The following is a 27,755-nucleotide window of genomic DNA, read 5'->3' as shown; positions in this document are numbered from 1 at the left end:
TCTTCCATGCAGCACTTTTTATTTTACACTTAGATGTGACACAAAGATAAAATTTTCTCCCTCGATGCTGAGTGCTGTAGAGACCGCCTTCCGGTTACTGTTGCTAAGCAACTTGAAACAACACCGTGATCTGTGGGCTATTCCAACCAAACGCAGCAGAGGTGAGTGTGCCTGTTTTTCAGTATTCGTGCCAAACTAGTTTAGATCATGTTTAGTAGTTAAAAACAAAACAATTACCTTAACTTCTTATGCTTTTAAAGATTTTATTAATGTAGTACTAGTAATATGATTACCACTAGTCAGGCGGGGTCTGTGTTTATTTCGACCTGAATGACGTATTCATAGGTTGGTAAATTAGCTAGTTAGCTAAATAAATGGCATTCTGAAACGGTCTCTTATCACTTCTAATTACCATTGCTGCATGTGCGTTAGTTTTAAAGTTTTAGCGCACATTTTCCATTAGCCTTGAATAAGTATGCAGCCATACCGTAGGAATAAGCTGTGAAACTAATCAACTCAGTCGTGTTGTGGTGTGTGGCATGATAGTATGTGTGCAGGTAGGACTGTGGAAGGTGCAGGATGTGTAACCTGGTGGGGGTTCAGCCCTGCGCTAGACCTCCTCAATGTAGGTGAGTCCTATGGTTAATGTCTTATGTTATATTACTGTTAAACTTAGTATTAATTTATTTCCTAATTAATTGTCATTTCAATGTCACTTGATCTCTTGACTTCTTCTAATGGAAGCCATTTCTAATGTGGGTAGATGATGAAACAATCTGTTTGCTCGGTCCTCACCTTTCTCCCTCTCTGCTTCCCCAGGCCCAAGAAGACCGCAAGGGAAACAGAACATTTTACTGGTGGGTAGTGGAGACCCCCGGCACATTCTCAAAACCATTGCTGGCCTGAAAGACACTGACACTCTGCATGTGAGTGCCTGAAGGAGAGTCCCTTTCAGCCATTGTCAGTCAGTGTGCAGTCTGTAACAATCTTACTTCCTTGCTTTGCAGTGTCAGTGAACTGTATACATTCTGTTACCTTGTACCGTGCATTGGGCAGTCAGTAGTGTAAATTATTAATATAAAGGTTTTTATAACTGGTGTTTTAACTAGCACAACTATTTCCATGATTGATTCAGTTTTAGTCTATTATTTTCATTAGTGCCTGATACACCGAATATCATGTTGAGTGGCCTACCATCTGAGACTGAATCATTTGTCAGGTTTTTTTTTTTTTCTTTTTCTTTTTTGGATTAAAATAAAATGAGGCATCACTGCTGAGGCAGACAATAAGGTTGACATTAGGTAGACAATGGGAATGCTTCCTCAAACAACATAAGAGAAAAAATCCACATTATGACTAGATGTGTAATGACACTAGATTTTGTGAGTGTGAATTTAGGATGAACACATTTACAGCCAAAAGATAAATGACAATGAGGTGCAGTGAGCGTTTTGGGCAATTATCCAAGTTAACTGACCACAAATCTGTTTTACATTTAGTTTCCCTTAAATTTCCTCATCACATATTGAACTGAACATGGAGGCATTGTTAGTGTTTGTTCTGCTTGCAAAGTAGGCATGCTGGGACAGATCTCCGGAGTAGTATTGTGCTGTTCTACACTTGTGAGGTGAATCCTGTCTCTGGCTAAATTACAAGTATTTCAGTCTTATTGCTGCAATATCCTCTTTTGATCCAGGAAGATGAGGACAAGCATGCGTGTCCTTATAGACACGCAAAGTAGGCTGATCTTTTTTGACTCTGCAAGCTGCCAGCAAGGCCGCTAGAGCCACTGTTTAGAGGACTGAGCAGATTGAGTGACATCACAGGCAAATTGCTGACACCTGATTAGTGACGCATGCGAACGAGTTTGCCTGCCAACTGGAGCCTTCCCTTCTTGGAAATGCCGAGTTACCATAGCAGTCCTTGGCATGGTTCAGATTCAGTCAGGGCATGAATGCTAGCAGCATCTGCTTTCCATGCTCACTGTTAAAGGCACTGATGTTTCTCCCGGTTGTAAGGCTCTCGATTCATTTGCATTCTTTTTCGGGGCCTCGCTCAAAGTTGTAAAGCACAGACCAAATATTGCGGATAATAGATCGATAAAACAGAGTACTAATGCCAAAAGTTCTGTTTTTTTACATATCTCAAGTATTTTAGATGTTTTATTGTCTTATAAAGGAAAAAGAAGATCCTGGGGAAAAGTTTTAATAATTTTAACTAAGTGATATATCCTGGCACACAATAACATAATTTCATATGGGTGTGTGCATTAAATGACCAAACTTCAACTTGCTGTATTTCTACACAGTCTAAAAATAGTTTCTCGATTTATAGCCAAATTAAACCTAAAACAGCTTATCACCACAAAAATAACTTTTGACTTTAGTACACTCCTGGGCAAAAAAAAATGGGCCAAGCCCAAAATGGCAAAATATTAAGATTTTAATGATCTTAACAACAAATCATTGGTCAGAAAATTAGCAAGAATTAATCAAACGTACTCCTGAGACCTCCTGTGCCACCATTTGCTCGTTTACTTTTGCTGCAGTGAACTGTTTGGGGAAAAGCTAGAAACAGGGAAATTCACTTATACAGTAGACAAATTAACATAATGTTGTATTTGGTTGCATATCATTTGCATGCCATGACTTCCTGATGTCTGTGACCTATCAACATCATCAGAGTCTGGATATCTTATTTTCAGGTTGTCCTACAAGCGATACAAAAACTCTTTGCATTTGAATGGGTCTCTATGGGAATTGGGGGTGGGACTAGATTCAGCTGTAAATTATGCTGATACAGTATGGAACACATTTGTTGGCTAAATGGCTTTCAGTCATCAAGGGTCCAAGGTATCAAATGAGCCTCAAACCACCGTGCTGCTGCCAGATATGCAATAGATACTACAAACATTGTTTCTCCTGAATATTGTTTCCACTGAGTTCAACAGGAAAATAAATCAGGGGAAACAATGATGTTTAGTTAGTTTGTGCTTTAAAAATATTAATTTTGGCGAGGTCTCAAAAATGAATGGGCGTGAATTGGGAGCCAGACGATCAGGAAGAATGGCGATGCCGTTAACAGTCAGCTGGGAAAAGGAAAAACAATAAGCTAAGCTCCACAAAATGACTTGTTTTATGCTGTACCACAGGACCTGAGCGCCTTAACTAGCTGCACCACTCGGGAGTACTGTAGTTTTAAGACCAATGACAGAATGATTCATACAACAAATTCTGACTCACTGACTTGATGCATAACTTAATTTATCATGGGAAAAATATGTTTGGCTGGTAGAGAAATGTGCTGTATCGTGTTAAGCAGGGCGTGTGCACTGTTATGATCCTTTCTCTACCTGTGTAGGTGTGGGTGGTGGAGAACAGTCTGGAGATAGTGGCTCGGCAACTTTTGCTCCTGTCTCTGGCTCTCTCTCCCCAGCACAGCATGGGGCTCCACGGTCAGTCCCTACAGCACACTAATAATGAAATGCTGCTTATTATTAGTTATTTCTTTGGCAGATGCTATCTTACAAGACTTTCTCATGGCAAGGCCAATGCAAAGTGCATGCTGTGATACACTTTACAATCTGAATCCAGTTGAACATGCTGAGGAGAAAACTTAAGGCATCTAACCCCTGAAACAAGCAGGAGCTGAATATAGCTGCTGTACATGCCTGGCAGAGCAACACCAGAGAAGATACTCAGCACCTGGTGTTGTCTATGGGTCATAGACTTCAAACTGTCATTGCATTCGAAGGATATGCGACAAAGTACTAAACGTGTCTACTTTAATTTACCTTAATAGGCTGTGTATAAAAAGTGCTGTAATTTCTACAAGGTGAGACCAAAATGTATACAAATACTGAAAAAAGCTGAGAATCTGCACTTTAATCACATGTGATTTGTTTCATTAAAAATTTAAACTTGTGGAGTACAGAGCCAAATCAAGAAGAAGTATGTCTTTGTCCTTAACATTATTTAGCCCACTATGCATGCTCTTCCTTCCTGGTTTTTACAGAAAAGACGGAAGTGTTCTTGGAAGTGTTTGGGAACAGTGAGATCCGCTGTCAGTCGGAGCAGATACTTAAACGAACAGCGTCGCAGCTCTCTTCGGCTGTCACAGACACACTGAACTCTTCCCCCAGCCCATGCCTGGACACCACAATGCTCAAGGTGTGACTTTCTGTGACCTTTCTTTCCATCTTTCCGATTTGGCATGCTCTCCTCAGTATCTGTCCGTTTCATCCTGGATACACTAAACATCTTTCACCGTCTCCTTCACCTCTAAAACACGTAGGGTAGATTTGCCTGTTTCTTTCTCAGTTTAAGGACAGAGATGAACTGGACAGGATATTCAAGCAATGGATCCACCCGCCCCCCTGTCAGCCCATGTCAAAACTTTGGGACAGTCGAGTCCGTCACCACTTGGGCACCCGATATGACTCGAGACTGGGGTGCTTTGACTGGGATCTCAACATGAAACTGCATCAGATGGGTGTAAGTGCGGACTGTAGCAACAGCCAGAGAAAAGTGGAGTGGAATGTTGTCTTTCCTTTCACAACAACGGTGTCTTTGCTTTCACCCGGCAAATGTGTACAACATGATAACAGCTATTTCTCTCTCAGTGTGGCGTTATTAGCAAACAGCAGTACGTCAGATGGAGGGAAACGGGGGTGGCTTTTGAGATGAGGGAGGGCCTTTATCAAACCACCAATCACAGCTTGCTCTCTACACGCATATTCAATCGTGTGAGTACTTACTCTTACCTCTATAGTTTAAATAACAATTTAACATTTGAATTGTAATGCAGGTAAACATGTAGATATTATAATTCATTTCTGCTATTATTTTGATTTAATGAACATTTTTAAGTAGCAATATAGGCATATTTTTTCATTGTAGATGGTGAAACTGTGATTAATAATGTGCTCTTCTTTTTGTCAGAGGGGTGACAGGCTAGGAATTCGAGGGTACTGGGGAGACATTGTGTCTAGCCCCTATCTTTCCTTTGGTATTGAAACGGACAACAAGGCTCTACTCCAGATACAGAATGGGAAACACACCAAGGTAGCGTATGACAGTGGCTGTGCTACATCGATGAGGGTGCTGGCACCTCAAACTGTCACATTGTCTCTGCAAAACTGTCTACATGGAGACTAAATTTGAATTCTTTTAATACTTAATTCTCTTTTAATAAATAGTTTTGTTGAAATACATTATTAATAAAAGTTCTATAATTTTCCCTTGTCTGTATATCATGCAAATTAAGCCATGGTTTTGTGTGTTCCTGAGACAGTACAGCAAACAGTTAAAATAATGAAATGCCTATTATGAAAAACATCCGTAGATTTACACAAGAGAAAACTTCTTGCATGTGAATGTATAATTTACAAACATGTTCACAGAGTGCTTCCTGTGTCTCAGACAGCCCAGGATGTCTCCTATCACAATGTTCAGGAGCTGTTCCAGGCTCTCGCCTGCAGGAGTGACGTGCCCTCCAATCAGCAAGGCACCCAGGAAAGACAGGGGCAAGACCCCTCGGCCAATCATAGAACCTCATCACGTCTGCCAGAGGCCAGTCAGAGATCTCCTGATAATGGTAGTCTGTGCTTAATGTATATATTTTATGTTAATTATACTGGCCTTTCCAGTGTGCCGATTAGTGGGTGGGATAAACAGTGACACAAACAACTTGACGTGCTTATTAAAGAGGGGTTTATTACTTTAATATTCAAATAATGATAGTTATAATCGAAGGCTATCGTAAGCTTGTCCATGTTACTCTATAAGTGTAGCTCTTGTCGTGGGCCTTATATGAAAGGTAACTGTGTAATATTTTATGTGCTATTAACTCTTTCTTCTCTTGTAGAGCTCTTGTGCTTAGATGGAGTGAATGTGACTTTTCTGCCTGTGGACGCACTGTCAAAACTGCCAAACAAACAGAGGTTCTCCCGTCTCTTCAACACTATATATTGTTCGGCCAGGTACCTGGTTTTACATCTCGTCTGTTGGACTGTTCTTCTGTGCCACAACAGTAACCAAGTTTCCATTAGCGTGAATTTATGCAAATTTGGAAAGTTGATTTTGTGCAACTTATTGGAAGTGAATACTAAATGCGTAAAATAAAAAATAGTCAGATATATGGAGTAAAGACTCAGTTCAGGAATTTGTGAAACAACTGGTCAAAATGCACATGGGAAAAGGGAATTATGAAGTTCCCAAAAAGCTGACCCCTTTACCTTAAAAAAATCTACCACTCTCATATGTGAAGAAAGGCATTGCTGACCATAACATGTGTGTTTTGTTTAACAAATATCATACCACTTTTCCTGGCAAAAAGTCACTTGTCTTGGGTGTTTTATACACAAATGAAAGCAATATTAGAACTATAAGGTAAATTAATGTGCTAATGGCAGTGTAGCGCTCTCCTGAGATCATCATTCCATTTGGCCAGTGCTCACTGTTTTAATGCTTTAATGAATGTTTGATTGGCACTACTGTGATGTGACTGATGTTGTTTTTCCTCCCCAGCTTGGTTCACCAGCTGGGTCCCTCGCTGAGACAGGTCACAGCCCCTGATGCTGTTCTTGTGGTGGAGCTGGCCAAGTAAGTCTCTATCACACTCATGCATCCAACTCATATGGCAGCTGTTGCATGTGAGGGCAGTTGTGTCTCAATACTGATATTTGTGTGTGTGTGTTTTACTTTTCTGCACCCATAATTGAAATTTAAACCTTCCCTATCTTCTCTCCTTTTCAGGTACTTGCTGGAACTTTCAAAGGATCAAGTTAAGGGATTTGCAGAGAAGGTGGATGACATTACCCGAGAGGCAGGGTTTGAGTCTGCAAATGCAGAAAAGAGTGATGTATACTCAACATACACACTACAAAAGATGTGACATCCCATTCCTGTCCACTGCATTGCACTCAATTTCCAACCTCATATTATTATTATATTATTATTATTATTATTATTATTATTATTATATTAATTGGTACCCTAATCCTTATCCTCCAGTTCCATACCAGATCTCCATGCATTAATGAAACTGTGTGCGCATGCAAATGTCCAGTATTCTGCTACCTACTGCTGGGATATTAACTCAGTCAATGAAATAAGCCGTTTTATATAAAGAAACATTTCACATAAACAGTTCCCATGTGTGTTCATGACTGCAAATCAAGAAAATGTCTATTTTATCTTCCAGAGCACATAAAATAATGTTCATTAGAAATAGCCATTCTTTATATCTTTCATATAGGTCAATAACTGAACAGGTATGTCCATTTTAATGTATAGTGCTAAAGTAGTACTGGCCAAGCAGGGTACATTTTTATATTATTATGATTTATATATAGTAGTTAAGTATTTATGATATTATTCACTTGACTAACAGATTTTATGATGTTATGGTGTTGTTTTGCTATAGGTCCTGGGGCTTCTGGGCCTCTTGTTAAGGTTAATGGACCACACTGGTACCTTTTCTAGTAGCTTCTCTGTGCTCATTTTGATTCAATCATTTGGCACATTCCTCCAAATGGACCAAATCACATACATTTGCACCAAGCTGTTTACTACATAGACATGAAAATGCCATAAAATATGAAGAAAAAGACATTCTCTGCAGTTTCTTTTCATGTCAACAATATACTGCATTAAAATATATCATATACAGAACTCTATTAGGAATTATTGTTAAATACATTCAAATATATTCTTAGCAAAAGCATGTTGGTGCCTACACACCTTTGGCACACTAATTACCCACTAATTAAATTCTATTGCATTATCAGTCATAGAGGATTCATGTCCATTTAATTCATTTTAGTCTTTACATGTAGCCTAGTTTTAGACATATTTTTAAAAGTAAAGCATTTTATGTGATTTAAAGGGAATGCTGAAGCAAGCATAAGGATGGGACAATTTAGAGATGTGATTTTTACTATTTCTTCTGGAAAGTCTTTTCCAGCTGTCTGTGGATTTGGTCTTACTTCCAGCGACCCCCAACTTTGCCCTTGCCAAGGATTTTCTTACTAGAGGGAGAGAGGCGGGATGAGAGAAAGGAAGACAACACATGTCCTACTAACACACTAAACAATATTACTGTCAAATCAAAAGCACACGAAAGACCTTAAGTATTTTTATCACGGCTGATGCACAGTATGCAACAGCACACGCTTCATATTATGTCAGGCTTGATATACACACATAAAAGTGTAAGACACATACACACATGCACACACACACACACACACACACACACAGCTGTGTGTAATATCAAGCTTGAAACAAAGTCTTTTTTTCCTCAGTAACATCTATTACAGTACATTAGCCTTGGTTTGTATAACATGCTACAAACTGTTCCACATGCATGCTAAAGATTTTCTGTGTCATACACTATTGTGCGCTGAATGAAATGTATTAATCTTAAATGAATTTTTCTTACAATTTCTGGGCATGGGAAATTCTGTTCAAGAGAACGGTGATCTGCAAACAGCAAAACGAGCATGAAACAGAAACTGTGAAATCATTTGTAATATCAATATGGTCATGGTAAAAGAAACTAAATCCTTGTTTACCTAAGAGTTTCCATTCTAATAATTGGGAAGTTGGTATTACAGCCATAATAATGGATTTCATAAAGTAGGAGGCAGTGTGCATTTCTCTCACCTCATATCTCTGTCCTCTGATCTGCTGCATGAGGTCAAATTTCTCAGACTCCAGCTGATAGACCCGTTCCCACATCTCCTTCGCCCGCTCCCTGGGGCAGAGATCGGTTTGCCAATGCTTACTACTGCACTGCAGCACACTAATAGCTTTCAGGGATCCACCAAGCCCCCCCCCCCCACCCACTCCTCTTTGGTTCCATTTTTAAAAGGGTCTATTGCACTTCCCACATCACCTCTTTTATTTATACATTTGCAGTCCACATCACCTTCTTTATCCACCGGTACACACAACCAGAGTGCTTCATCTGTGCAAAAGCACTCCTCCAAATATATCTCCAGGATATTAACTCACAAGTTAGGGGCTGTTATCCACTACAACTTACATTGTATTGCTGAACATCTATAGTTAATCAGAGGAGTGCTGAAACAGCATGCTAATTCTGACTGGGAAGGTTCATACAGTAGATCCAACTGCTACTAAATGAGAAGAGAAAAGTCAAAGAAAAGTGCAACAAAATAAATGAAGCACTTGTAATCTAATGTGAATCAACTATTACGGGATATAGATTGGACACTATCACACCATGACATCCCAGTTGCACTTACAGTGGGTGTATTTGTACAGTAGATGTGCTACAGTACAGCACAATAATACTGACGATGATTGACAGTCCTGTAGAGTAACACTTTCTGTGATGCTGACTTTAATGTACCACATGTACAAACATGTCTACTACGGTTTAGTATGTCTGATAGTGAAGGAATATCCAGAATAAGTTATGGTGGTTCAGAGTATGTAAGGCCTCACCTGAGTCCATCCTCTCTCAGGTTCTCAATACCTAAAGGTTTGCGTCTCTCCGCCAGGGTTTTCTTCTTGATCTCCCTCCCTGTCTGTGACCTCCCCTTCCTCTGCTCTGCCTGAAAGGGCAAGGTTCAGACACCAAATGCACACTGATCAACTGATGCTGACCAATTGGTTCAGCATTTAGAGAGTCATTCACACACTGCGCATACTAACTGTACAGTCTCTACAGATTTATCATACAAAAGGTACCAATGTAAGTACATTCTTACACTTTAATTGCTCTAGTCGTATGGTTTTCATACCAGTAACTTCAAAGTGTTTTTTTTGTCAGCATTATTTTGAGGTTGGGGCAGACTCTTACCTTAGCTAGAAAGCCCCCAAAGTGAGCCCCCATGTTAGAGAGCACTTTCTTTTTTTTGGCGTCATCGTCTGCCCTTTTCTTTGCCTCCTCATCTTCTTTCCTCTGCCGCTCTTCCTGAGGCATGGAGAGATGTTGCAATTTTGAGAGCCTTGAAATTGCCATGAAACCATTATTATGCCATATTATGTTAGGCATCCTGCTGTTAACACAGTAACATAATGCAAATATCATGTACTTTTGCGCAATACTCATTTGCAGTGAAAACACGTAGTAGTATATCTTCTTACCGCAATTCTTGTCTGTCTGTCTCTCTCCTTCTCAGCCCGAACTCGTTGTTGTTCCGCTCTAGCTGACCTCCGGTTCTCCTAAATCAGGGTGTATAAACTGGCTGGAAACCAGGCTTCTCTTTCCACACTTTCATGCTTACTACTCTGTAATATGCAGTGCTTGCAAGTCGAAAAGCATAGGAGACAGTTGGAGACAGGAATGACATACAATTCTTTCCTTCAGCCCAATAAGCTCCTCCTCTTCCTTCTTCCGATGATCAAAGTGGACTTCAATCAGTGTCTGCAGTTCCAGCAAGTCCTTTTCCATCCTCTTCCTGTGAATGTCCTGAGAGCAAAAGGCTGGGTCAACATTTCTGAGACTTTATATCAGTCTATCACCTTGTACTTCAATATATAATAATAATAATAATTCACTGCGTCCACATTTTCATCAACAGATTCAAATTGATCACGCAAGTATACTCACATCAAAGTCCACTCTCTCCCCGTCAGGGATTTTAGGAGCAGAAAGCTGGGAGGCCATGGTCCTTTGAATGAGAGAGAGAGGGAGAGGGAGGGAGAGAGAGAGAGAAGTACATCAATTTATGCTTTTAAACAGTGGAAAACATCAAATTATGCTTTTGAACAGTGGAAACAGGCATCAGTAAATTTAAAAGGAAAGATATGAAGGGAGGACTCTTAGTATACACTTATTGAAGAAGTAACGTTCACAGATTAATCTATCTCTCATGAGTGAAAGCTTGTGATAATTTTGCATGTGATAATTTACACCACGTTGCATTGTCAGAGCTTTCAGTCCAATAGGTATGGTCAGTGGAGCTTTTAGAAAAAATTTTAAAAAGCGCAAAATGTCTCCTGGACAATGCTAAGTAGGTGGTCATGGCGCTCAGTGTTGAAGTACATCCTCTATGGTTAAGAATGTATCAAATGCATCTTTGAGACTTTCAGTGACAGATACAAGAAGATGTTAAACAATAACGGCTGACTTTTTCACCCTCCGGTGGTGACGTGGTATTACTCAATATTTACTGCAGAGGGAGCCATTTAACCAGCAAGGCAGTGTGAATAAGGAACACTGTAATTTCTAAGGCTACATCTCCATTACACAGCCAAAATCTTCAAGTTAACTAACTAGTACAATAAAAATGCTTATTAATGTACCTAGGATTACATACAATTACATCAGAAATAATGTCCCTCAATGACCAGTCTCGACTGTTCACATATACTGTATCATGCACTATGAATCAAGCCTACTTGTATCGTGGGCGTTCCTCTTCAGGGAAGTTCCAGGAGCCAAAAAGACAGACATGTTACCACAAGTCTGAGAGGATGTCACTGTTGCAACACTACTAAGAAGAGCAATGTCAACAACACTACTAAGAAGAGCAATGTCAACAACGTTGTGATGGTATGTTTTTCCTGCACATGAATCAGTGTTTACACTCTCTTCATGCAAACTCTGTGAGTTTTTGCAAAATGGCATTAATGGAGCTCTCCTGACCTTCATCGCAGAATCATTTTGTTTATCACTGCAACAACCACAACCCATGGAACTGGTGTAATAATGGTTCGTAATTTGAGTCAACAGGTCCTTGCATCAAAAAGATCCCTGTCCCATGTTCCTCAAAAGTTTCATCTTTATTGTATCAGAACAGTTAATAACTCCTCATTTCCACACCTAACAAATCAAAAACTTCCTCACTAAAGCAATGGAATGTTCACATAGCACTTTACCTACTCCTGCTGTACTGTATTGCTGTATAAACTAAAAACATCCAGTGAGCAGCAGTTATTTTTCTGAAAACACCTTGTAAATGCAAGAGGCCAGGGGAGAATAGACAGAAAGGCCACAAATGCTCAACTAAGAGCTGATTACAGTGGTGTGCAGAAGGTGATTTCTGAATGCACAGCACGTCGAACCTTCCACTCCTGTCAGCTAAGAACAGGAAGCTGAGGCTACACAGGAAATTTGATCACCAAAACTGGACAACTGAAGATGAATCCTGATTTCTGCTGCAACATGCAAATGGTAGGATTTATCCAGCCTTGTGAAGGCTGGTGGTGGTGGTGTAATGGTGTGGTGTAATGTTTTCTTGGCACACATTTGCCCCTTAATGCCAACTGAGTGACATTTGAATGCCACATCATACCAAAGCATGTTGCTAACCATGTGCATCCCTTTATGGACACAGTCTATTTTCAAATGGATACTTCCAGAAGGATAATGCCACATGTCACAAAGCACACATCATCTCAAGCTGGTTCTACGAACATAACAGTAGCTTCAGTTTACACCAATCGTCTGCACAGTTCCCAGATCTCTGCCCAGTCCTGTTCCTGGACATCTACTCTCCTGTAGGTATTCAATTCAACCCTGATTTGGCCCACCTGTTTCTACTAATGATCAGCTTAATGAGATCTATAGCTGTTAAATAACCTGTGCTTTGTTAGGTTTTTTCAATGAAGTGGATTTGGATTTGCAGGTATCGAGTCAAGCACGGACCAAAATCCCTAAGGAATGTTTCCAGCATCTTGCTGAATCCATACCGTGAAGGATTCAGGCTGTTCTGGAGGTAAACGAGGGTCATACCAGGGTTAGACAGGCGTACCTAATAGAGTGGTTGGTGAGTTGTACTGTGAGTACATACACTTCAGATATTAGAGGGGAGATGAGTCCCTTGCTGAACATTGTTCCAAGCATGTGAGTGCCTGCTGTGACGCAGGGAGGACCTACAGTAACAGTAACTACAGTAACAGCCCAGTTAACACCTAAGTACCTCACTCCTGACAGGTTGAACCCTCAGAGGACTAAGTGCACTTAGGCTGTTTAAGGGCATTATCAAACCTTTTGATAACACAGTTTCCTGTCTAAGATGGAGAATAATTATTGCTCCATTTCAATCAGTGAAGGCTCATACTACCACGTTAAAAAATAACTGTGCTGTGAGGAATTAGACAGTCGTTGAGGCATGACTTGCATAATTCTATAAATGTTTTCATATATGTGTGTGTGTGTGTGTGTGTGTGTACACATATAGCATGACATTTCATAAATTGTATGATATGTGAATAAGTGTATAAATATAAATGTTTCAAAATCAGTCACAAAGGCAAACAAATAGAGGGAGAACAGAGACATAAGACAAAGCACATAAACACATACATGGTTACAGCTATGTATGTACTAAGAGGATGGATTTGTTGTTTCTTTCTACTGCATTACTCAACAAACTGTGTACAGGGTTAGACATGTCACAACCAGTGGTTCTGAAACAGGACAACCCTTTCAGTGTTGTGTGGTCAGGAAAAAGAAGTGTGTCAGGAGAGAAGAGTGTCTTTTTGTAGCATCAAATTTCTGGGTGCCAGTTCCAAAGCTGGAGACAGAATGACGGAGAAATGGGGAGAGAAGTGGAGCAAAGAGTTAAAGAGGTGGGGGTGTAAGGCCTCACCACCTGCTCCGTGTTCCCGCACCTCCTCCTGTCCTTCTGTGTAGGAGAGATCAAGAGATTGTGGAAACGTGAAATGATGAGGAGAGAAGGTGAGAAAGTTATGGACAGAAAGGCAGACAAGGACACACGAAGAAGGCGTTAACAATTCAGCCTTTGTTTAGAAGAAGGGTGCTGGCAGCAAACTGAATAATCTTTGAATAATTATAGCTCATAAGAATCATCTCAAGCAAATACAACAAAAGCTATGGCATTCAAGGACAAACACATGCATTGTCATATGCGGAAAAGGGGGTTACCCTCAGGCTGCTCCCTGAATCAGAGGGACAAGAAAGAGAGTGATATGGTCACTTAGACAACTATTATTAGATTACATTTTTATATTTATCTTATTTTTATCTTACTCACAAAAAAGACTTACTCATATTCACCCTCTACATCAGACATGGTTGTACTGTAGGAAATAAAAGGTGAAAAATACAGTAAACACAAGCCCATTTAATCACATTTACAGATACATCCAGACTACTGCAGTGCATTTATTCACACACGCTGACTCAACACTGAAGAATGTTAAATAAACACAAATGAGGGCGTGGACAAGGCAAAAGTCCATAACTGACTGCGTCATACTGAACCTACTGTCAAAAGAATTTAGCAACAAAAATGGGTTAAACACTGCAAAAACACTGACATTCTAACCACATGAGCACTTATGCCAACAGAAGGGAGTACAACGCTATTGGACCTGTGTAGTAATATTGGCATGGCATTAGGGGCAAATGGGGCACCTGGCCCTTTTCATGAGTCACCCCAAAGCCTGCTGTCTGTCAATTGTATGTCCACTCTTCCAGCCTGCTACCACACCCCGAGACAGCCACATTAGGATGCTTCATAAAACCTGTTAAAAATTGACTTATTATGTATCTGCAAACCCACACACTGAGCTGGCCAGAGGCAGACAGACCTGCCTGAGTTGTAGGGAGTCTCTGCCTACACTTCACCATCCCAAACATGACACTACCTTTGGATCAGATAGCACAAAGCATTAAGGGCCCTTCAATGAGAGTGCTGTTAATTGAGTTGGAGGAATCATTGAGATGGCATTCATTTCAACAGGATAGATGAAATGATCAAGAAGGTCCACCAACGGCACCACGGTCTCACCAAACATGCAGTGCTACAAATAATTAATCTAGTGGCCTGCATTTTCCAACAATGTGTCATGTCAGCATTGCAACATATGCAGACCTATTCATAATAGGGAAACACTGATAAGAACGACCGCGTAAGCTACTAAGCTCAGATACAGTACACTCCAAAATTATTGGTACCCTTGATGAAGGATGAGCAAAAATGCTACAGTATATAAAATAATCAACACAGGTAAAAAAGCTATACTGTATGCTCAAAAGTCGGAAAATTATATTCTTCTATACTATTGCTCAGAGAAAAGGTATTTAAACAAGTAATCATTTTATTTCTCAAAATATGGCATTCAAAAAGATGACCACCTCTGAAAAAGATATGCCATAGGTATACAGGTATGGCCAGATGAAACCTAAATTGAGTTTATTGGCCCCACACTCCAACAGCGGGTTTTGTATTAGAAGAAGGACACTTATGTTCTAAAGGACTTCACACCTATCACAAAACATGTTGATGGATCTTTGATGCTATGGGGTTGCTTTGCATTTACGGGTCCTTAAGCTCTTGTTAAGGACAGTCATGGTCTCCAGCAAGTACCGAGACATTTGAGGTTCCCTCTGCCAGGAACCTCAAACTTGGTTGCAAATGGAATAATCAGAAAGACAATAATCCCAGGCATAATTCCAAATCAACCAAGGAATGGTTAAATGATGCAAAAATTATGGACCATCTCAGTCTGCAGACTCAAACCTGATCAAAAAGGATAAATTCTACACCAGCATACTTTCAGCTAAGCCACTTTCTTATTTGATTGCAGGTGACAGAGGTCCTCTTACAATAAATGGGAAAAGGAGTGGAAAGGAAAGAGTAAAGGTGCAAAACCAAGGAGAGCACTGTATGCAAGTGCACTTCAGGCAAACCAAGGAGACTATGAGACAAAAACCCTGGCATATTCAGCTGGTGAACTGGAGGGAGCATGGTTTACCAGAGCAGCCATAACTTACTCCATTTCAGTAAAATCAGTCAGCGGCAATCACTTTGATGTGGAGACCATACAGGGCAAGCAACTCTGTAAGTCAGTAAAGAATAACAAGCCAGCAGATCCTCTCCAATTCAACCTCATGATAAGATGCAGACATTGGCAAGTTGCCAAGCCAATGTTGTGTGCAATCTAACCTCTCAGCTGGGAAATAAAATAGAAATGGACTAAGATTGACAGAGGTAGTTTAATTCATTGTTAAGAGGTTGAGCGTCTCTCAGGCAATGAATGATGGATTAATGAATTTGGATGTACATGGGGAGGGGAATTACAACTGTTGCATGTAATATTTCTAAGGCACTCAGTGCAAGTCAAGTGTGTTTTTGGCCATTGATAAAGACATTGTGAGTGGAAGCGTGCTTATAAGAACATTAAGGAAGACAGGGTAACCAAGTTAAAACACTTTTACAATATAAAATAGTGTTTATTCCATACACAGGGAAGAAGTAAAGACCGATTTGTAGATAATTGGATAGCAGTACAGAGATAGAAAGAGGGGATTTAGAGAGGTATAAGGTTATGTAGGGCCTGTGTGTAGGGCATTAGAGGTGGAATTCTGTTCAGATAATTTTAGTCACTGACAGAGAGGGGAGAGAATCGACTAGAGGGAGATTAGGTGACTCCCGCAGAATAAAAAAAGATATTATTAATAGTGGTGGGGCAAGAGAGAGGTCAGTTCACTGTAATCATAGATATGGCCTGTACATTATCATATTAACTGGGGGGTATAACTCTGTATATTATTATGCATTATACAGGAGGAGGGAGGGAGAGAGAGATAAAGAGGGAGATACAAAGAAAGAGAGAGAGAGATAGAGAGCCTTTCATAGTACAATAATGTTGTGGGGAAGGAGTCATTTACAAACCTAATAATAGGGAGTTAACAGCTAAGTCTTTGATACTGACGGATGATTACTTTCAAATCAAGATTTCTACAACCCTCCCTCCCCCAACACACAGACACAACTGTTCTTTCTTTCCTTCCCATTGTAGCAGTCAGTTAGTATGTGTCTGTACACATGCTTCAGCTATGCCTGAGGGAATTAGTTGAAGAATGCATTGTTTCACTGCCATGGTATGCTTGCTCACTGGACATAGATAGAAATAACGAAAGACAGATGAACCAATGAGGAATACAGAGGGATAGATCAGATTTAGAGTTGAAATATTTATCACAGTATGAAAGATGTTATTTGAAAAACCACCATATACCAGAGCAGAAATGTATTTAGAAACAATTTTAAAGAACAGAGTGCATTATGACCAAAGCACTGTGAAAACATAAATAATATCAATTTAACAAAGGAAAGATGTAAGAATAAACAGAAGCATATGGACAGACAGGAAAGAAGACGTGTGACTTAGTTGGAAAACGTGAGAAAAACAGAAAAGACAGCAGTTAGACAAATACAGTTAACACACATTAAGATAACAAGGATGAAATGTCATTTGAGAGAGATTATGGATTACATGGGACATCAAAGACCCTTCATTCTAAAGTATAACGGGAGAGAAAAACATAATCCTTACCTTTAGAGGATTGGAGGCTGGCTGCTGAAAAACAAAGTATAAGCATTGTTATTAGAATATTGGGAGCTTTTATAGAGTGATGAAAGAGGGAGGGAAAAGGAGAGAGAGGTTACCCGAGACAGACAAAGAGGACTGCAAAAGGATTAGGGAAAAATGGGCATAGAAAACCCTGTGTCTGGCAAGCACTTTAATGGCAGGGATTGAGAGAGGGATGCTGACATCACTGCTGAAATAAGAGAGAATGGGACAGGTGGAAGGGTTGGCAGAGGTTACAAGAGAAGGGGAAGAGCAAGAGAGCAGTCGGGATGAGGAGATGAGAACATAGAATGATATATCTTAGTCTCACCAGCTACATTCATTCATATGGTATATTCTGACCTTCATATTCCAAATGCCTTTTTAGACACAACTGTAAGGTCATCCCCTTAAAATATCAGTATCACTTTGACATTTGTTTCGTGGATGGAGAAGATTTTGTAATATTCTTCTCATCAAATATGACACTGGATAGAATGGTGGAGAAAAACACACAGAAAAATGCTCAAAGGGTTGAGCAACTTGACCCACTCAAATAGCAATAGGATCCTCTTTTTAATTTGTTTTTTTTTTTGGGGGGGGGGTGTAGTGGCAGCCTTTTACAGAAGTGTCAATAGGCTGGGTGTATATTTTACCTCAGGAAACTAGGCATCACATCTCCTCTGAAAATGAGGTAAGAAATGACTGTTGAGTTGACAATTGCTCCATGCTGGTGATGGTAGAATGCTTTGCTTTCATATGATTATGTGCGCTGGTTAGCCTGCCCATACATTTTAGTATTGTAGATGCTGCACAATTTTCACTTTACATTGTCAGAGTTAAAAGATGAGCTAATGTAAACATCAGCAGTAGTAGCCTAGCTTTGCTCAAATGGATTTGTCAACATCAGATTAACCTCAGTCTGTTTCCCTCTTGTATTCAGGTGATGGCCCCCAAATTAAATGTTTGAATTGTTTGATTATAAATCAAAGCCAGTCATGGATTATTCCTTACATATACACTACATGGCCAAAAGTATGTGGACACCTGATATCCAACATCTCATCCAAAATTATGGGCAATAACATGGTGTTTGTCCACCCTTTGCTTCTATAACAACCTCCACTCTTCTGAGAAGGCTTTATACTAGATGTTGGGGCATTGCTTCAGGGATTCGCTTCCATTCTGCCAGAAGAGCATTAGTGACGACGAGTGATTGGGTGATTAGGCCTGGCTTGCAGATGGCTTTCCAATTGACCACAAAGGTGTTGAATGGGGTTGAGGTCAGGGCTCAGTGCAGGTCATTCAAGTTCTTCCACACCGTTCTCAACAAAAAATTATACAGACCTCACTTCGTACCCAGGGGCATTGTCATGCTGAAACAGGAAAGGGCCACACACAGGAATGGGCCTTTCACAAACTGTTTATCATAGATCATCTAGAATGTGATTGTATGCTGTAGCATTAAGATTTGCCTTTACTGGAAATAAGGGGCCTAGCCCAAACCATGAAAAACAAATTAAAACTCTGGGAATTCTGACTGATAGCCAGGTCAAATTTTTCACTGAACACTTTATAAATCTCTACTTTATAAAGTAATTTACACAGAAACTGTATGCAGACAATGGCCATGCGGACTTCTGACAGTTCGGAAAATGTATAACTTTTAAAAATTAATTCGGTCTTATACTACTTTTTCTAAATGTTGAGAGTGCAACAGAAATTTTTGGTGTCGACCATAATTGAATGCTTTTACTTCTAACATTTGGCTGAACAAGTACCATTAAAAGTCCATTTTGTATGGGTTAGAGCTATTAGCTTGTGCTAGCCACATCATACTAACCTCATACAGTGATCAATAATGGCTAACACACTAGCACTTATTTCTTGTAAGTTTGATCACCACTGCAGTGATGTAAGTGAACAAACGATTTTCTGTGAGAAATGTATTGTTGCGCTTATATGCACACACTGCAATCTATATTCTAAGACTGCATTTTGTACTGCCAACCTAAAAATCAGCTTAAAATAAACCTTACACATCCACTCCCAGTGGGCTATCCCCCCACTGTCATGAAAATAGGCTATGGGAAATTATGTGAGCTTGGGTTTCTACCAAACTACCATTGAAAATAAAAACAGGGACGCAGACAAAATGATCTTAAAGTTCACTTTATTTTACACTAGGTTGCAGCTCTTACCTCAGCAACATATAGTCTAAACTTCATATAATTTGCTTGGACTAGCCCTTTTGTGATGGCTGATTCTGCTGATGCTAAGGTGTTTGTGTGAGTGCAATCAAGACTGCTCTCCACCATACAAAAAACTGATGTTACACATAAGAGCTGTCACCAATTTGCATTATGTTCAAAACATTTAGTTTCTACATTTAAAGGAGTAACATGGTGGTTGAACGTGACACTTCCCAGTTGTCTTTAGGTAACAACAAAACAAATGTGCATTATTTTTTTATTATTCAGTCATTTCAATGTACTTTAAAACATATTTTTCTAAGCCTAAATTTCCCACTATAAAAGTTCACCCGAACCGTCTGGGCGTGGTAATGAGAACTGTCAGTTAGCTATGATTGACAGACCGTGCCCCGTTACCATAGCTACAACCATGATAGTTCTTGGGAGCTCTTCTTGGGAGACTGAATTTTCACAAGCTAGCTAGCTTAGTAGTATATCAAGTATCGATAGATAGCTAAGGTAAGGACGTTGACTTATATCCAATTATAATTTTTGCTATCTAGCTAGCCAAGTTAAGATAAAAGCACAACTATAACGTCCTCACAAAAGCAAACTAGCTAGCTAACGTTATCGATAACATTGCCTTATGAAAGCAAACTACCTGGCTAGCTAACGTTAGCTAGCTAGCCAAATGAATATAACCAGAAATAATCTAATAGTCCTTAAAAGGCACTCTAATTTAAGTGAACCTAACGTTAGTCAAATATTTGCATTGTCTTGCCTGTAAGCCAGCGGCGCAAACTATGGGTCTCGAGTTATCCATGGGTTTACGGGGCGTGGAAAGGGGAGTGGTTACTGTATTCGTGACGCACCAAGTTGACAACTTTCTCAACCGGTTGAAAATATTTTTTTTATTTAAAACGCATATTTCTCCAAAAATACAGAACGGACATATTTAATACTTTACTCATTGTGTTTCTTCAATGCCTCTTGTGCAAATAGCACATAAAACCGAGAAAGTGTGAAAATCACCATGGTACTCCTTTAACATTTACATATTGAATGTTTACACTGATATTTATATACAACATGTAATTTTTAAATCTTGCTTCAATGCATAACATTCCTCCTAGAAAACCGATGACAATGTTTTAGATGAATGTCTCTCCAAATGTTTAAAGGTAACATTCGAAAATTGCAGTGCATTGTTTTTACAATGCAATGCAAAATGTGGGACAATTGAGCAGGGTTACACATTTTGTGCAACATTTTACAAACTGCATCCCATAACCCTGTGTGTGTATGTTTGTGTGTGTGTATATATATATATATATATATGTGTGTGTGTGTGTGTGTGTGTGTGTGTGTTAATTGTATGATTACTGCTAGAACACATATTATGCAATATCTTAATTTTGAAATGATGTAATACAATAGCTAATTAGCAGCTATAACTGCCAATCACACTAAGCTTACAAAACTAAAAATAGAAATATAAACAGTCAAACACAATGATACTAGTCTATATGAAGCAAAAATGCCCGCTTTATCAATCCACAGACCTTTACATCATTTGGATGGACTGAGTGGCCACATTAATATAACATATCCACATTGACATTACCTGGCCAGCCCTTTCCATTACATTACCTTACAGCATTACCTTTAGGTTACAAGACCAAGTCCTGACCCATTATGCTACACTGCCACCCAAAGCCTGCAACCAGTTCAAAAAGTAATTCTGTCAGTGCATCCTATGGAATTAGCATCCATTAATCATAATGAAGTTTATAATATGCATTACTGTACATCAGCTGAAATCCAAACATATTTCAACCCTTGTTGAAACAACAGACCAGACATGCAGGATTACATTTTTTGAATTTGTTCATTTGCTACCAGTAGTTTCCAGAGGAAACAGGTTCCATGGTGTCGTTGTCTTTTGTTCGGAGGAGTGTGCAGGGCGAATGTCCTGTTTTCAAGTTAAATGCACAAAAGATTATTTTTATAGCTTGAGTTGAGAATGGCGCTTTGTTTCTATACAGAAGTGAGTATCGCATATGGTTGGTTTCTGGTCTATCGATCTGATGTTCCTCTGTGGCAGCAGGTTTCTCCATTATTGATTTTTTTTGTTTTGTTTTTTTACTTTTTCTTGGTGGAGCAGCTCACAGAACATTACAGTGCCCGTCCATTCTGCGTGTGCCAGAGAAAGAACGAGGTATGAGAAGGTGAAGCCTGGATTATAGCATAAGCCACACAGGCAGATGCCTATGTGGTCATGTCAAAGAAGGGCCCAAAAAAGCACCTGATGAGATATACACCTGATACACACACACACACACACACACACACAAACACAGTGAGCTCTGTACTCCATAATCTAAATCTAAAATGATAAATTTAAAATTATTTGTGCTCTGAATTGGGGCAGCACATTTTATACATAGCCCTTCCCCCTCAGAGCATCATGATGTTTGGAACATATTAATGTCATGTAAATGAAAGTAGTCATGTTTAGTACTTTGTCGCATATCCTTTGCATACAATGACTGCTTGAAGTTTGTGACCCATGGACATCACCAGGTGCTGAGTATCTTCTCTGGCGATGCTCTGCCAGGCCTGTACTGAAGCCATGAAATGGAGGACTATGTGCAAAAAATGCTGTTATTTCTACATGGTGAACCTAAATGTATAAAAATACCCTTAATAAAAGCCTAATCCAAAGCCAAAAAAAGTATTTCTTGCAAACTTTATGGAGCACACTGAAAATATGGTACTGCAGAGATGTAACAATGTCATATCTAGGCAATAAAATTATTGTATGTAATAAAAAATAAATTATAGCATCTGGTTCAGATAATATCAATAGTTCCGCTTCTTTGCCTCCTTTTCTTTGGTGGTTCACAAAATTGTCCATGCCTATGTCACAATATGAGTGCAATCCGAGCCTGGGTGAAGCATTAGTAGACAGTTGGATGGATGCTCACTGTCTGCTCATGCATTTGCAACCAGTCTAGTTTCAAAAATGGAATTCATGTTTCTTGTCTGGAAGACAAATAAATAATGACATGAAAAAGAAAAATCATGATACAGTTACATAAGTATGAAGTATTCACTTTTTACACAAAACAAATCAAGGCAACAAGGCAATGTAATATATATGAATGGAATAGTAAAGTTGAAAAATTACAATCTTAACCCCATTAGTGAAATTAAACACTACAGATCAATCACACTTTTCCACAGAGAAGAGTATATGGTATGTGTCCAAAGCTACACGTGGATTTTGTGTCCTGTCAGAGAGCTGTTCCTCACAGAGGTTTGCTTTCTTTCATTCGCAAGGCAGTTGCTTCTGTTTTTGTTTGAATTTTTTAATTCTTAAATAACAGTCCTGGCCACTGTTGCAACAGTCCTGGCCAACCCTTTTATAACGCTTAGCAGTTGCTGGTACCTGAATGCCACTGATTATTTTGGTCCAGTATCAGCCTTTGATATCTAGCAGTTCTGAGGACTTTCCTTATCAGTTGCACAGGCTGACAACTTCCACACCAGCCAGTGGGTTTCTCACAGTTTAAAAAAGTCCTTTCCACTCTGGCTCAGGATGCTTCCCCCACTGTCACCTTGGCATTTTCTTTTGTACTCTGCCCAGCTTGGCTTGTTTTCATTGCACAACTTTGCAATTTCTACTCTTCGTGGGCTGTTATCCATTGAGAGAACCACCCAAAAATGATTTTCTTTATTTATTCTGTAGTACCATGCAATATCAGTCAGTATTATGTAATATGTGCATAATATACAATATACTGTATATTATGCACATATTACCACAGATAAACTTGGTATAGCAGCTGTGTGAATCATTGGGAACCACCGAGATTTTCTTCAGGTGAATGACCTATAAGAGAAGTAAAAACAATTTAACACATAAGTGACAGCACAGCTTGACATTCTTTAAAAAAACATTTCTGGAAATTTTAAAATGAAAGAAAACATGGACTTATTGATTTTTTTCACAGAGTAAATTAATTATTCTAGGAAAAGTCACTGAAAAGGAATAACTCTACTGTCATCACCTCTCACTAGTCCAGCAGTATCAATCCTCCACTTCAGTTAGCATCAGCTCTATGCAGGCAACCTAGCTCTTATCTGTCAGTTGTGTTTTATCAGGTGGACCTCAAGTTTGTTTCACTTGTATAGAAATTTAAACCACCTTGTCCTCTGCGTCTTCTAATGTTCTTCAGATGTAAATGTATACCAATGTTCTTGTATTGTTTATGATTCTGTTCCATATTATGGAATTCTCAGATTGCCGATGGATTTTGGTCCTGTCTAATTTTCTGATCTCTAAGGATGTCACTTGCAGACAAGTTTTTGAATGTCTGTCTTATTTTTCACTGGTTGTCTTGACTTTAACTTGATCATAAAATTTTCTGCTGATAACAATGGCATGTGACTCACAAAAGAAAGACAAGCAGCAGTCACTACAAATAAGTGGATCTACCCATTACTGTCACAACACAACAAGGCACTATAGTTCATCAGCACATCACATTATGTTACACTGACTCAAATGCTTAAAATTAAGAAGTATGTGAGAAAAGTACAATATTACCTATAGAAGCTGTGTTTGGTTTTCCTCAATAGTCCACTGTTCCAAAGCAATATTTTGCTGTAACTGACAGAAACATTAGTGATTACATTGCATAGGCATCCAAGCTGAACTAAATATGTGGGCTAGGTCATCAGTTTCATCCATTGACTACATTTTATTCCTCAATATTTGGTACTTTGGAATTATTTCATACCAAATTAATATTTCTAACCAACTGTTTATACGAATACAAATTCAGGTGCATTGTTGGGGGGTTGTCTGTCCACATTTTTAAGTTTACAATCTGAACAGAATCATTTTGGCTCACACAAAGCTTTCTTTCCTGTACACATATTTTTTAGCCTGCTCAAATAGTCTCAAGAAACTTTGATGGTAGAGAGGAAAGGATATACTTTCAGAATAAAGGTCTGTAGTAAAGACTGAAGGGAAAAAATTGTGCTTCTGGGATTTTCCAATGCAGAATGAAAGAAAAACATTTGAATGGTACGTTTCCTTCACACAATTGTGCACTGCTCATGTCTTCATATACCCCCCATTTTAAACTGTATTCTATCCATCAAACCATTGAACTAATTTATCACCAAATCTGATCGAATATTTAACCTATTTATCACAAAAAATGCAATTCCAAAGATTGACAGCATTACATGTTTTCCGTCACACAGTGTAAATCCATTTTTAGCAGTTTAGACACATATTAAGATTCTAATTTAGGAATGATTAATACCCCCCAGTATCACTAAGAGGTAACTGTATTCATATGATCACTTATAGGCATAATACAGTTAAAGTTGAGGCTGATGATGACATTTACAGTTTATTACTCACCTGTGTATTCCTTAGTCGTCTGTTCTTAAGCCACAGGCAAAGAGCAGCAAAGGTGAGGCACATAATAACAATTGCCATAAACACAATTGTTGAAAACACTGCCTTTTCTGGGAGAAATTGCACAAAATGGCAAAAGAAGATGTTGACATTCAGCATATTTGATGCCCTACTGACAGTTCAACATAGAGTACAAGGAGCCCTTGGTGGGTAGACAGAAGGTTGTGCTTTCTTACATATACAAATTATTCTTAATTGCACTACATCACCTGTCAATACTATCATCACTCATTATATTAAAACATGCACAAGAAATACAAGAGTTACATGAATATTATGTATTCACTGTTGTGTCCACAGCATGGCCACTTCAGTATTTTTGAAACTTTTGCAGTATTTTGAGTGAGGTGTTACTATTTCTGATGCCCATCTGTGTCAAGTGGAGAAGATTACATACCTGATGCCTTATGTCCCATGAAAATAAATGGCAATGGGGACGTCAAAAGTAGTCCACTGTCCAGGTTTGTTATATTTCTTGTTACTGCCACTGTTTCTGTTATGTCTCTAGACCTTGTTGCTGGGATATCTGTTGTAGCAGATGACTGAAATCGGTTACTTGTTGATCCACTTTTTCTCTGTGTTTTTACTTGAACAGAAGTCGTAGATGGTTCAAAGCCTGTCACCAGTATTTCTTTTGTTGTGACAGCTGTGCTTGTACTTGGACAGCTACATGATATGTAATCTAGGAAGAGAAATACAGATTCATTTGTTAAATGATTTTCAAAATTTTATATTACCACTATTACTTTAAGTAAATAGAAAAGGCCAAGATTCTGTGCAACAGTCATTTTCGTTGTAGTACAGTTAATGATATTATCAGTTTAATTTATAAGGTTATTATTTTGTTTGTACCATTTTCATGCTGGTGTTCGTAAGCCTCACTATACTTCTCTTGGAACTGTGTTACATTGACATAGTGGAGATGGTCACCTAGATGACAGCTTTTCTTTGAAATGTCCTACACAGATAGGGGTAGAAAGGAAAGGATCCATTTATATTTTACAATAAAAAGCTTAATTCAAAAACTGATGAGAGAACTAGAATGTGCATTGGGGCTGGACAGCCAGCATAAGAACATCAGGTGAACAAAAGGACATCATCAAGTTTTTTTTTTCCAATCTGCACCAAGACTTACTAGAATCACAGGATTAATTTAAATTCAAACATGTACTTACACAACGTCATACAATATATTGGCTATGAGAAAAATAAAAACAGTAAATGTGAACAAACCTGGCAATGATTCAATTTTTCAAATAACAGAGCGATATTGCGAAATAATGAGTTGTTTTTATCTTTATCCCTCTGAATGATGCATCCTAGAGTCCATTTGACTTGCAGATAATTGTCCCTTTTCTGTAAAAAACAAAAAAACAAAAGAAAAACCAAGAACCTTTAAATACCATGATACCTTAATAAACATTTCCAAACGTCAGCATTTGTGCCCCCAAATTATGGGGCAAAAAAGGATGTTACAATAATCACAGATAATGCAAAATTGGTCATTTGGACTGGCACAGATAACAAAATATAATAGTAGCTCTAAGATAGATATTTTCCTAATTAATTTTATAATTGATTGGGATTGACATGGGCTGGATCACCTACTTGGGTGTGTTAATTGGTGCACATTTGTGTTTAATGGATCTTTAAAAATATTCCAGAAAAAAGTTTGAAGGTTGTTTACATGGACAGTACTTGATTGGGTTAATTATGCGGAAAATGCAAATTTATTCATAACTATAATAGGGAAGAATCAACATGCAGATAGTACTATAATGAGAGTACTACATAGACTACATTTACAAAAGTATGTGGACAGGCACCCCTTCTAATAAGTTGTTTCATCTATTTCAGCCACACCCATTTCTAACAGGCGCGTAAAATCAAGCATAAAGTCATGCAATCTCCATGGACTAGCAATGAGCTAGAATGGGTCATACTGAAGAGGTCAGTGATTTTCAATGTGGCACTGTCATAGGACGTCGCCTTTCTAACAAGTCAGTTTGTCAAATTTCTGCCCCGCTAGAGCTGCCCCAGTCAACTGTAAGTGATGTTATTGTGAAGTGGAAACACATAGGTGCCGCAACAGCTCAGTTGCGAAGCGGTAGGCTACACAAGCTCACAGAACGGGACTACCGCTGATGCGTGTAGTGCATAAAAATCATCTTTCCTTGGTTGGAACACTCACTACAGAGTTCCAAGCTACCTCTGGAACCAACATATGCACAAGAACTGCTTGTCAAGAGCTTCATGAAATGGATTTCCATGGCTGAGCAGCCTTACAGAAGCCTAAGATCACCATGTGCAATGCCAAGCATCAGCTTGAGTGATGTAAAGCACACCTCAATTGGACTCTGGAGCATTGGAAATGTGTGCTCTTGAATGATGAATCACGCTCCACTATCTGACAGTCAGACAAATTAATCTGGGTATGGCAGAATGCATAGGGCCAACTATACTGGCCAAAATAATACCAACTGTAAAGTTTGGTGTAAGAGGAATAATGGTCTGGGGCTGTTTTTCAAGGTTTGGCCTAGGCCCCTTAGATCCAATGAAGGGAAATCTTAATGCTGCAGTATACAATCACATTCTAGAGAATTGTGTGCTTCCAGCTTTGTGGCAACAGTTTGGGGATGGCCCTTTTCCTGTTTCAGCTTGATAATGCCCTCATGCACAAAGCAAGGTCCATAAAGAAATGGTTTGCTGAGTTTGGTGGGGAAGAACTTGACTGGCCTGCACAGAGCCCTGACCTCTACCGCATCT

General features: G+C 39.1%; 3 protein-coding genes across 23 annotated transcripts in view; 1 reads left to right on the top strand and 2 right to left on the bottom strand.

The window, feature by feature from the left end:
- The first annotated feature begins 113 nt into the window (after positions 1 to 113).
- LOC135248007 (dynein axonemal assembly factor 3-like) lies at positions 114 to 7,151 on the top strand. Of its 8 annotated transcripts, none has more exons than XM_064322081.1 (12): positions 114 to 161; positions 547 to 629; positions 820 to 857; positions 3,361 to 3,454; positions 4,015 to 4,169; positions 4,320 to 4,493; positions 4,622 to 4,744; positions 4,941 to 5,063; positions 5,421 to 5,595; positions 5,866 to 5,980; positions 6,528 to 6,602; positions 6,756 to 7,151. In XM_064322081.1, exons 2-12 carry the CDS (start codon positions 548 to 550, stop codon positions 6,892 to 6,894), a joined length of 1,293 nt encoding a protein of 430 aa, XP_064178151.1. In that variant the 5' UTR covers positions 114 to 161; position 547; the 3' UTR covers positions 6,895 to 7,151. The 8 variants fall into 8 exon arrangements, with proteins under 8 accessions (XP_064178151.1, XP_064178146.1, XP_064178148.1 ...); XM_064322076.1 differs by having other exon boundaries at positions 820 to 926; XM_064322078.1 differs by having other exon boundaries at positions 118 to 161; positions 547 to 625; positions 820 to 926.
- A 643-nt stretch (positions 7,152 to 7,794) lies between these two features.
- On the bottom strand, positions 7,795 to 17,372 carry LOC135248008 (troponin T, slow skeletal muscle-like). 4 transcript variants are annotated; one of them, XM_064322083.1, is made up of 12 exons: positions 17,286 to 17,372; positions 13,989 to 14,021; positions 13,867 to 13,880; positions 11,376 to 11,394; positions 10,585 to 10,645; positions 10,327 to 10,443; positions 10,119 to 10,196; positions 9,832 to 9,945; positions 9,474 to 9,583; positions 8,667 to 8,757; positions 8,443 to 8,483; positions 7,795 to 8,029 (listed from the first exon to the last, which is right to left on the bottom strand). In XM_064322083.1, the coding sequence occupies exons 2-12, from the start codon at positions 14,012 to 14,014 to the stop codon at positions 7,984 to 7,986; spliced, it is 717 nt and encodes a 238-aa protein (XP_064178153.1). In that variant the 5' UTR covers positions 14,015 to 14,021; positions 17,286 to 17,372; the 3' UTR covers positions 7,795 to 7,983. The 4 variants fall into 4 exon arrangements, with proteins under 4 accessions (XP_064178153.1, XP_064178156.1, XP_064178154.1 ...); XM_064322086.1 differs by lacking the exons at positions 13,867 to 13,880; positions 17,286 to 17,372 and adding an exon at positions 13,574 to 13,603 and having other exon boundaries at positions 13,972 to 14,015; XM_064322084.1 differs by lacking the exons at positions 13,867 to 13,880; positions 17,286 to 17,372 and adding an exon at positions 13,571 to 13,603 and having other exon boundaries at positions 13,972 to 14,011.
- A 2,084-nt stretch (positions 17,373 to 19,456) lies between these two features.
- LOC135248004 (uncharacterized) overlaps positions 19,457 to 27,755 on the bottom strand; it is a 93,206-nt gene continuing 84,907 nt past the window's right edge. For 7 of the 11 annotated variants that reach the window (XR_010328349.1, XR_010328348.1, XM_064322066.1 and 4 more), the window contains 6 exons: positions 26,223 to 26,345; positions 25,842 to 25,947; positions 25,387 to 25,671; positions 24,933 to 25,039; positions 24,105 to 24,167; positions 19,457 to 23,387 (listed from right to left, as the gene is read on the bottom strand). Coding sequence is in view for 7 of the 11 variants with exons in the window: in XM_064322066.1 (XP_064178136.1) it covers positions 24,105 to 24,167; positions 24,933 to 25,039; positions 25,387 to 25,671; positions 25,842 to 25,947; positions 26,223 to 26,345 (684 nt within the window). In the remaining 4 variants the exon portion in view is untranslated. The remainder of the gene's footprint in view (positions 23,388 to 24,104; positions 24,168 to 24,932; positions 25,040 to 25,386; positions 25,672 to 25,841; positions 25,948 to 26,222; positions 26,346 to 27,755) is intronic. The other 4 variants (XR_010328346.1, XR_010328347.1, XM_064322071.1 and 1 more) reach the window with 4 other exon arrangements.

Source organism: Anguilla rostrata, chromosome 2 (genome assembly GCF_018555375.3).
Source record: "Anguilla rostrata isolate EN2019 chromosome 2, ASM1855537v3, whole genome shotgun sequence".
In the NCBI taxonomy this organism is placed as follows: Eukaryota; Metazoa; Chordata; class Actinopteri; order Anguilliformes; family Anguillidae; genus Anguilla; species Anguilla rostrata.
Note: the sequence above shows the minus strand (reverse complement) of the source record. Positions and strands in the feature narration are given on the sequence as shown.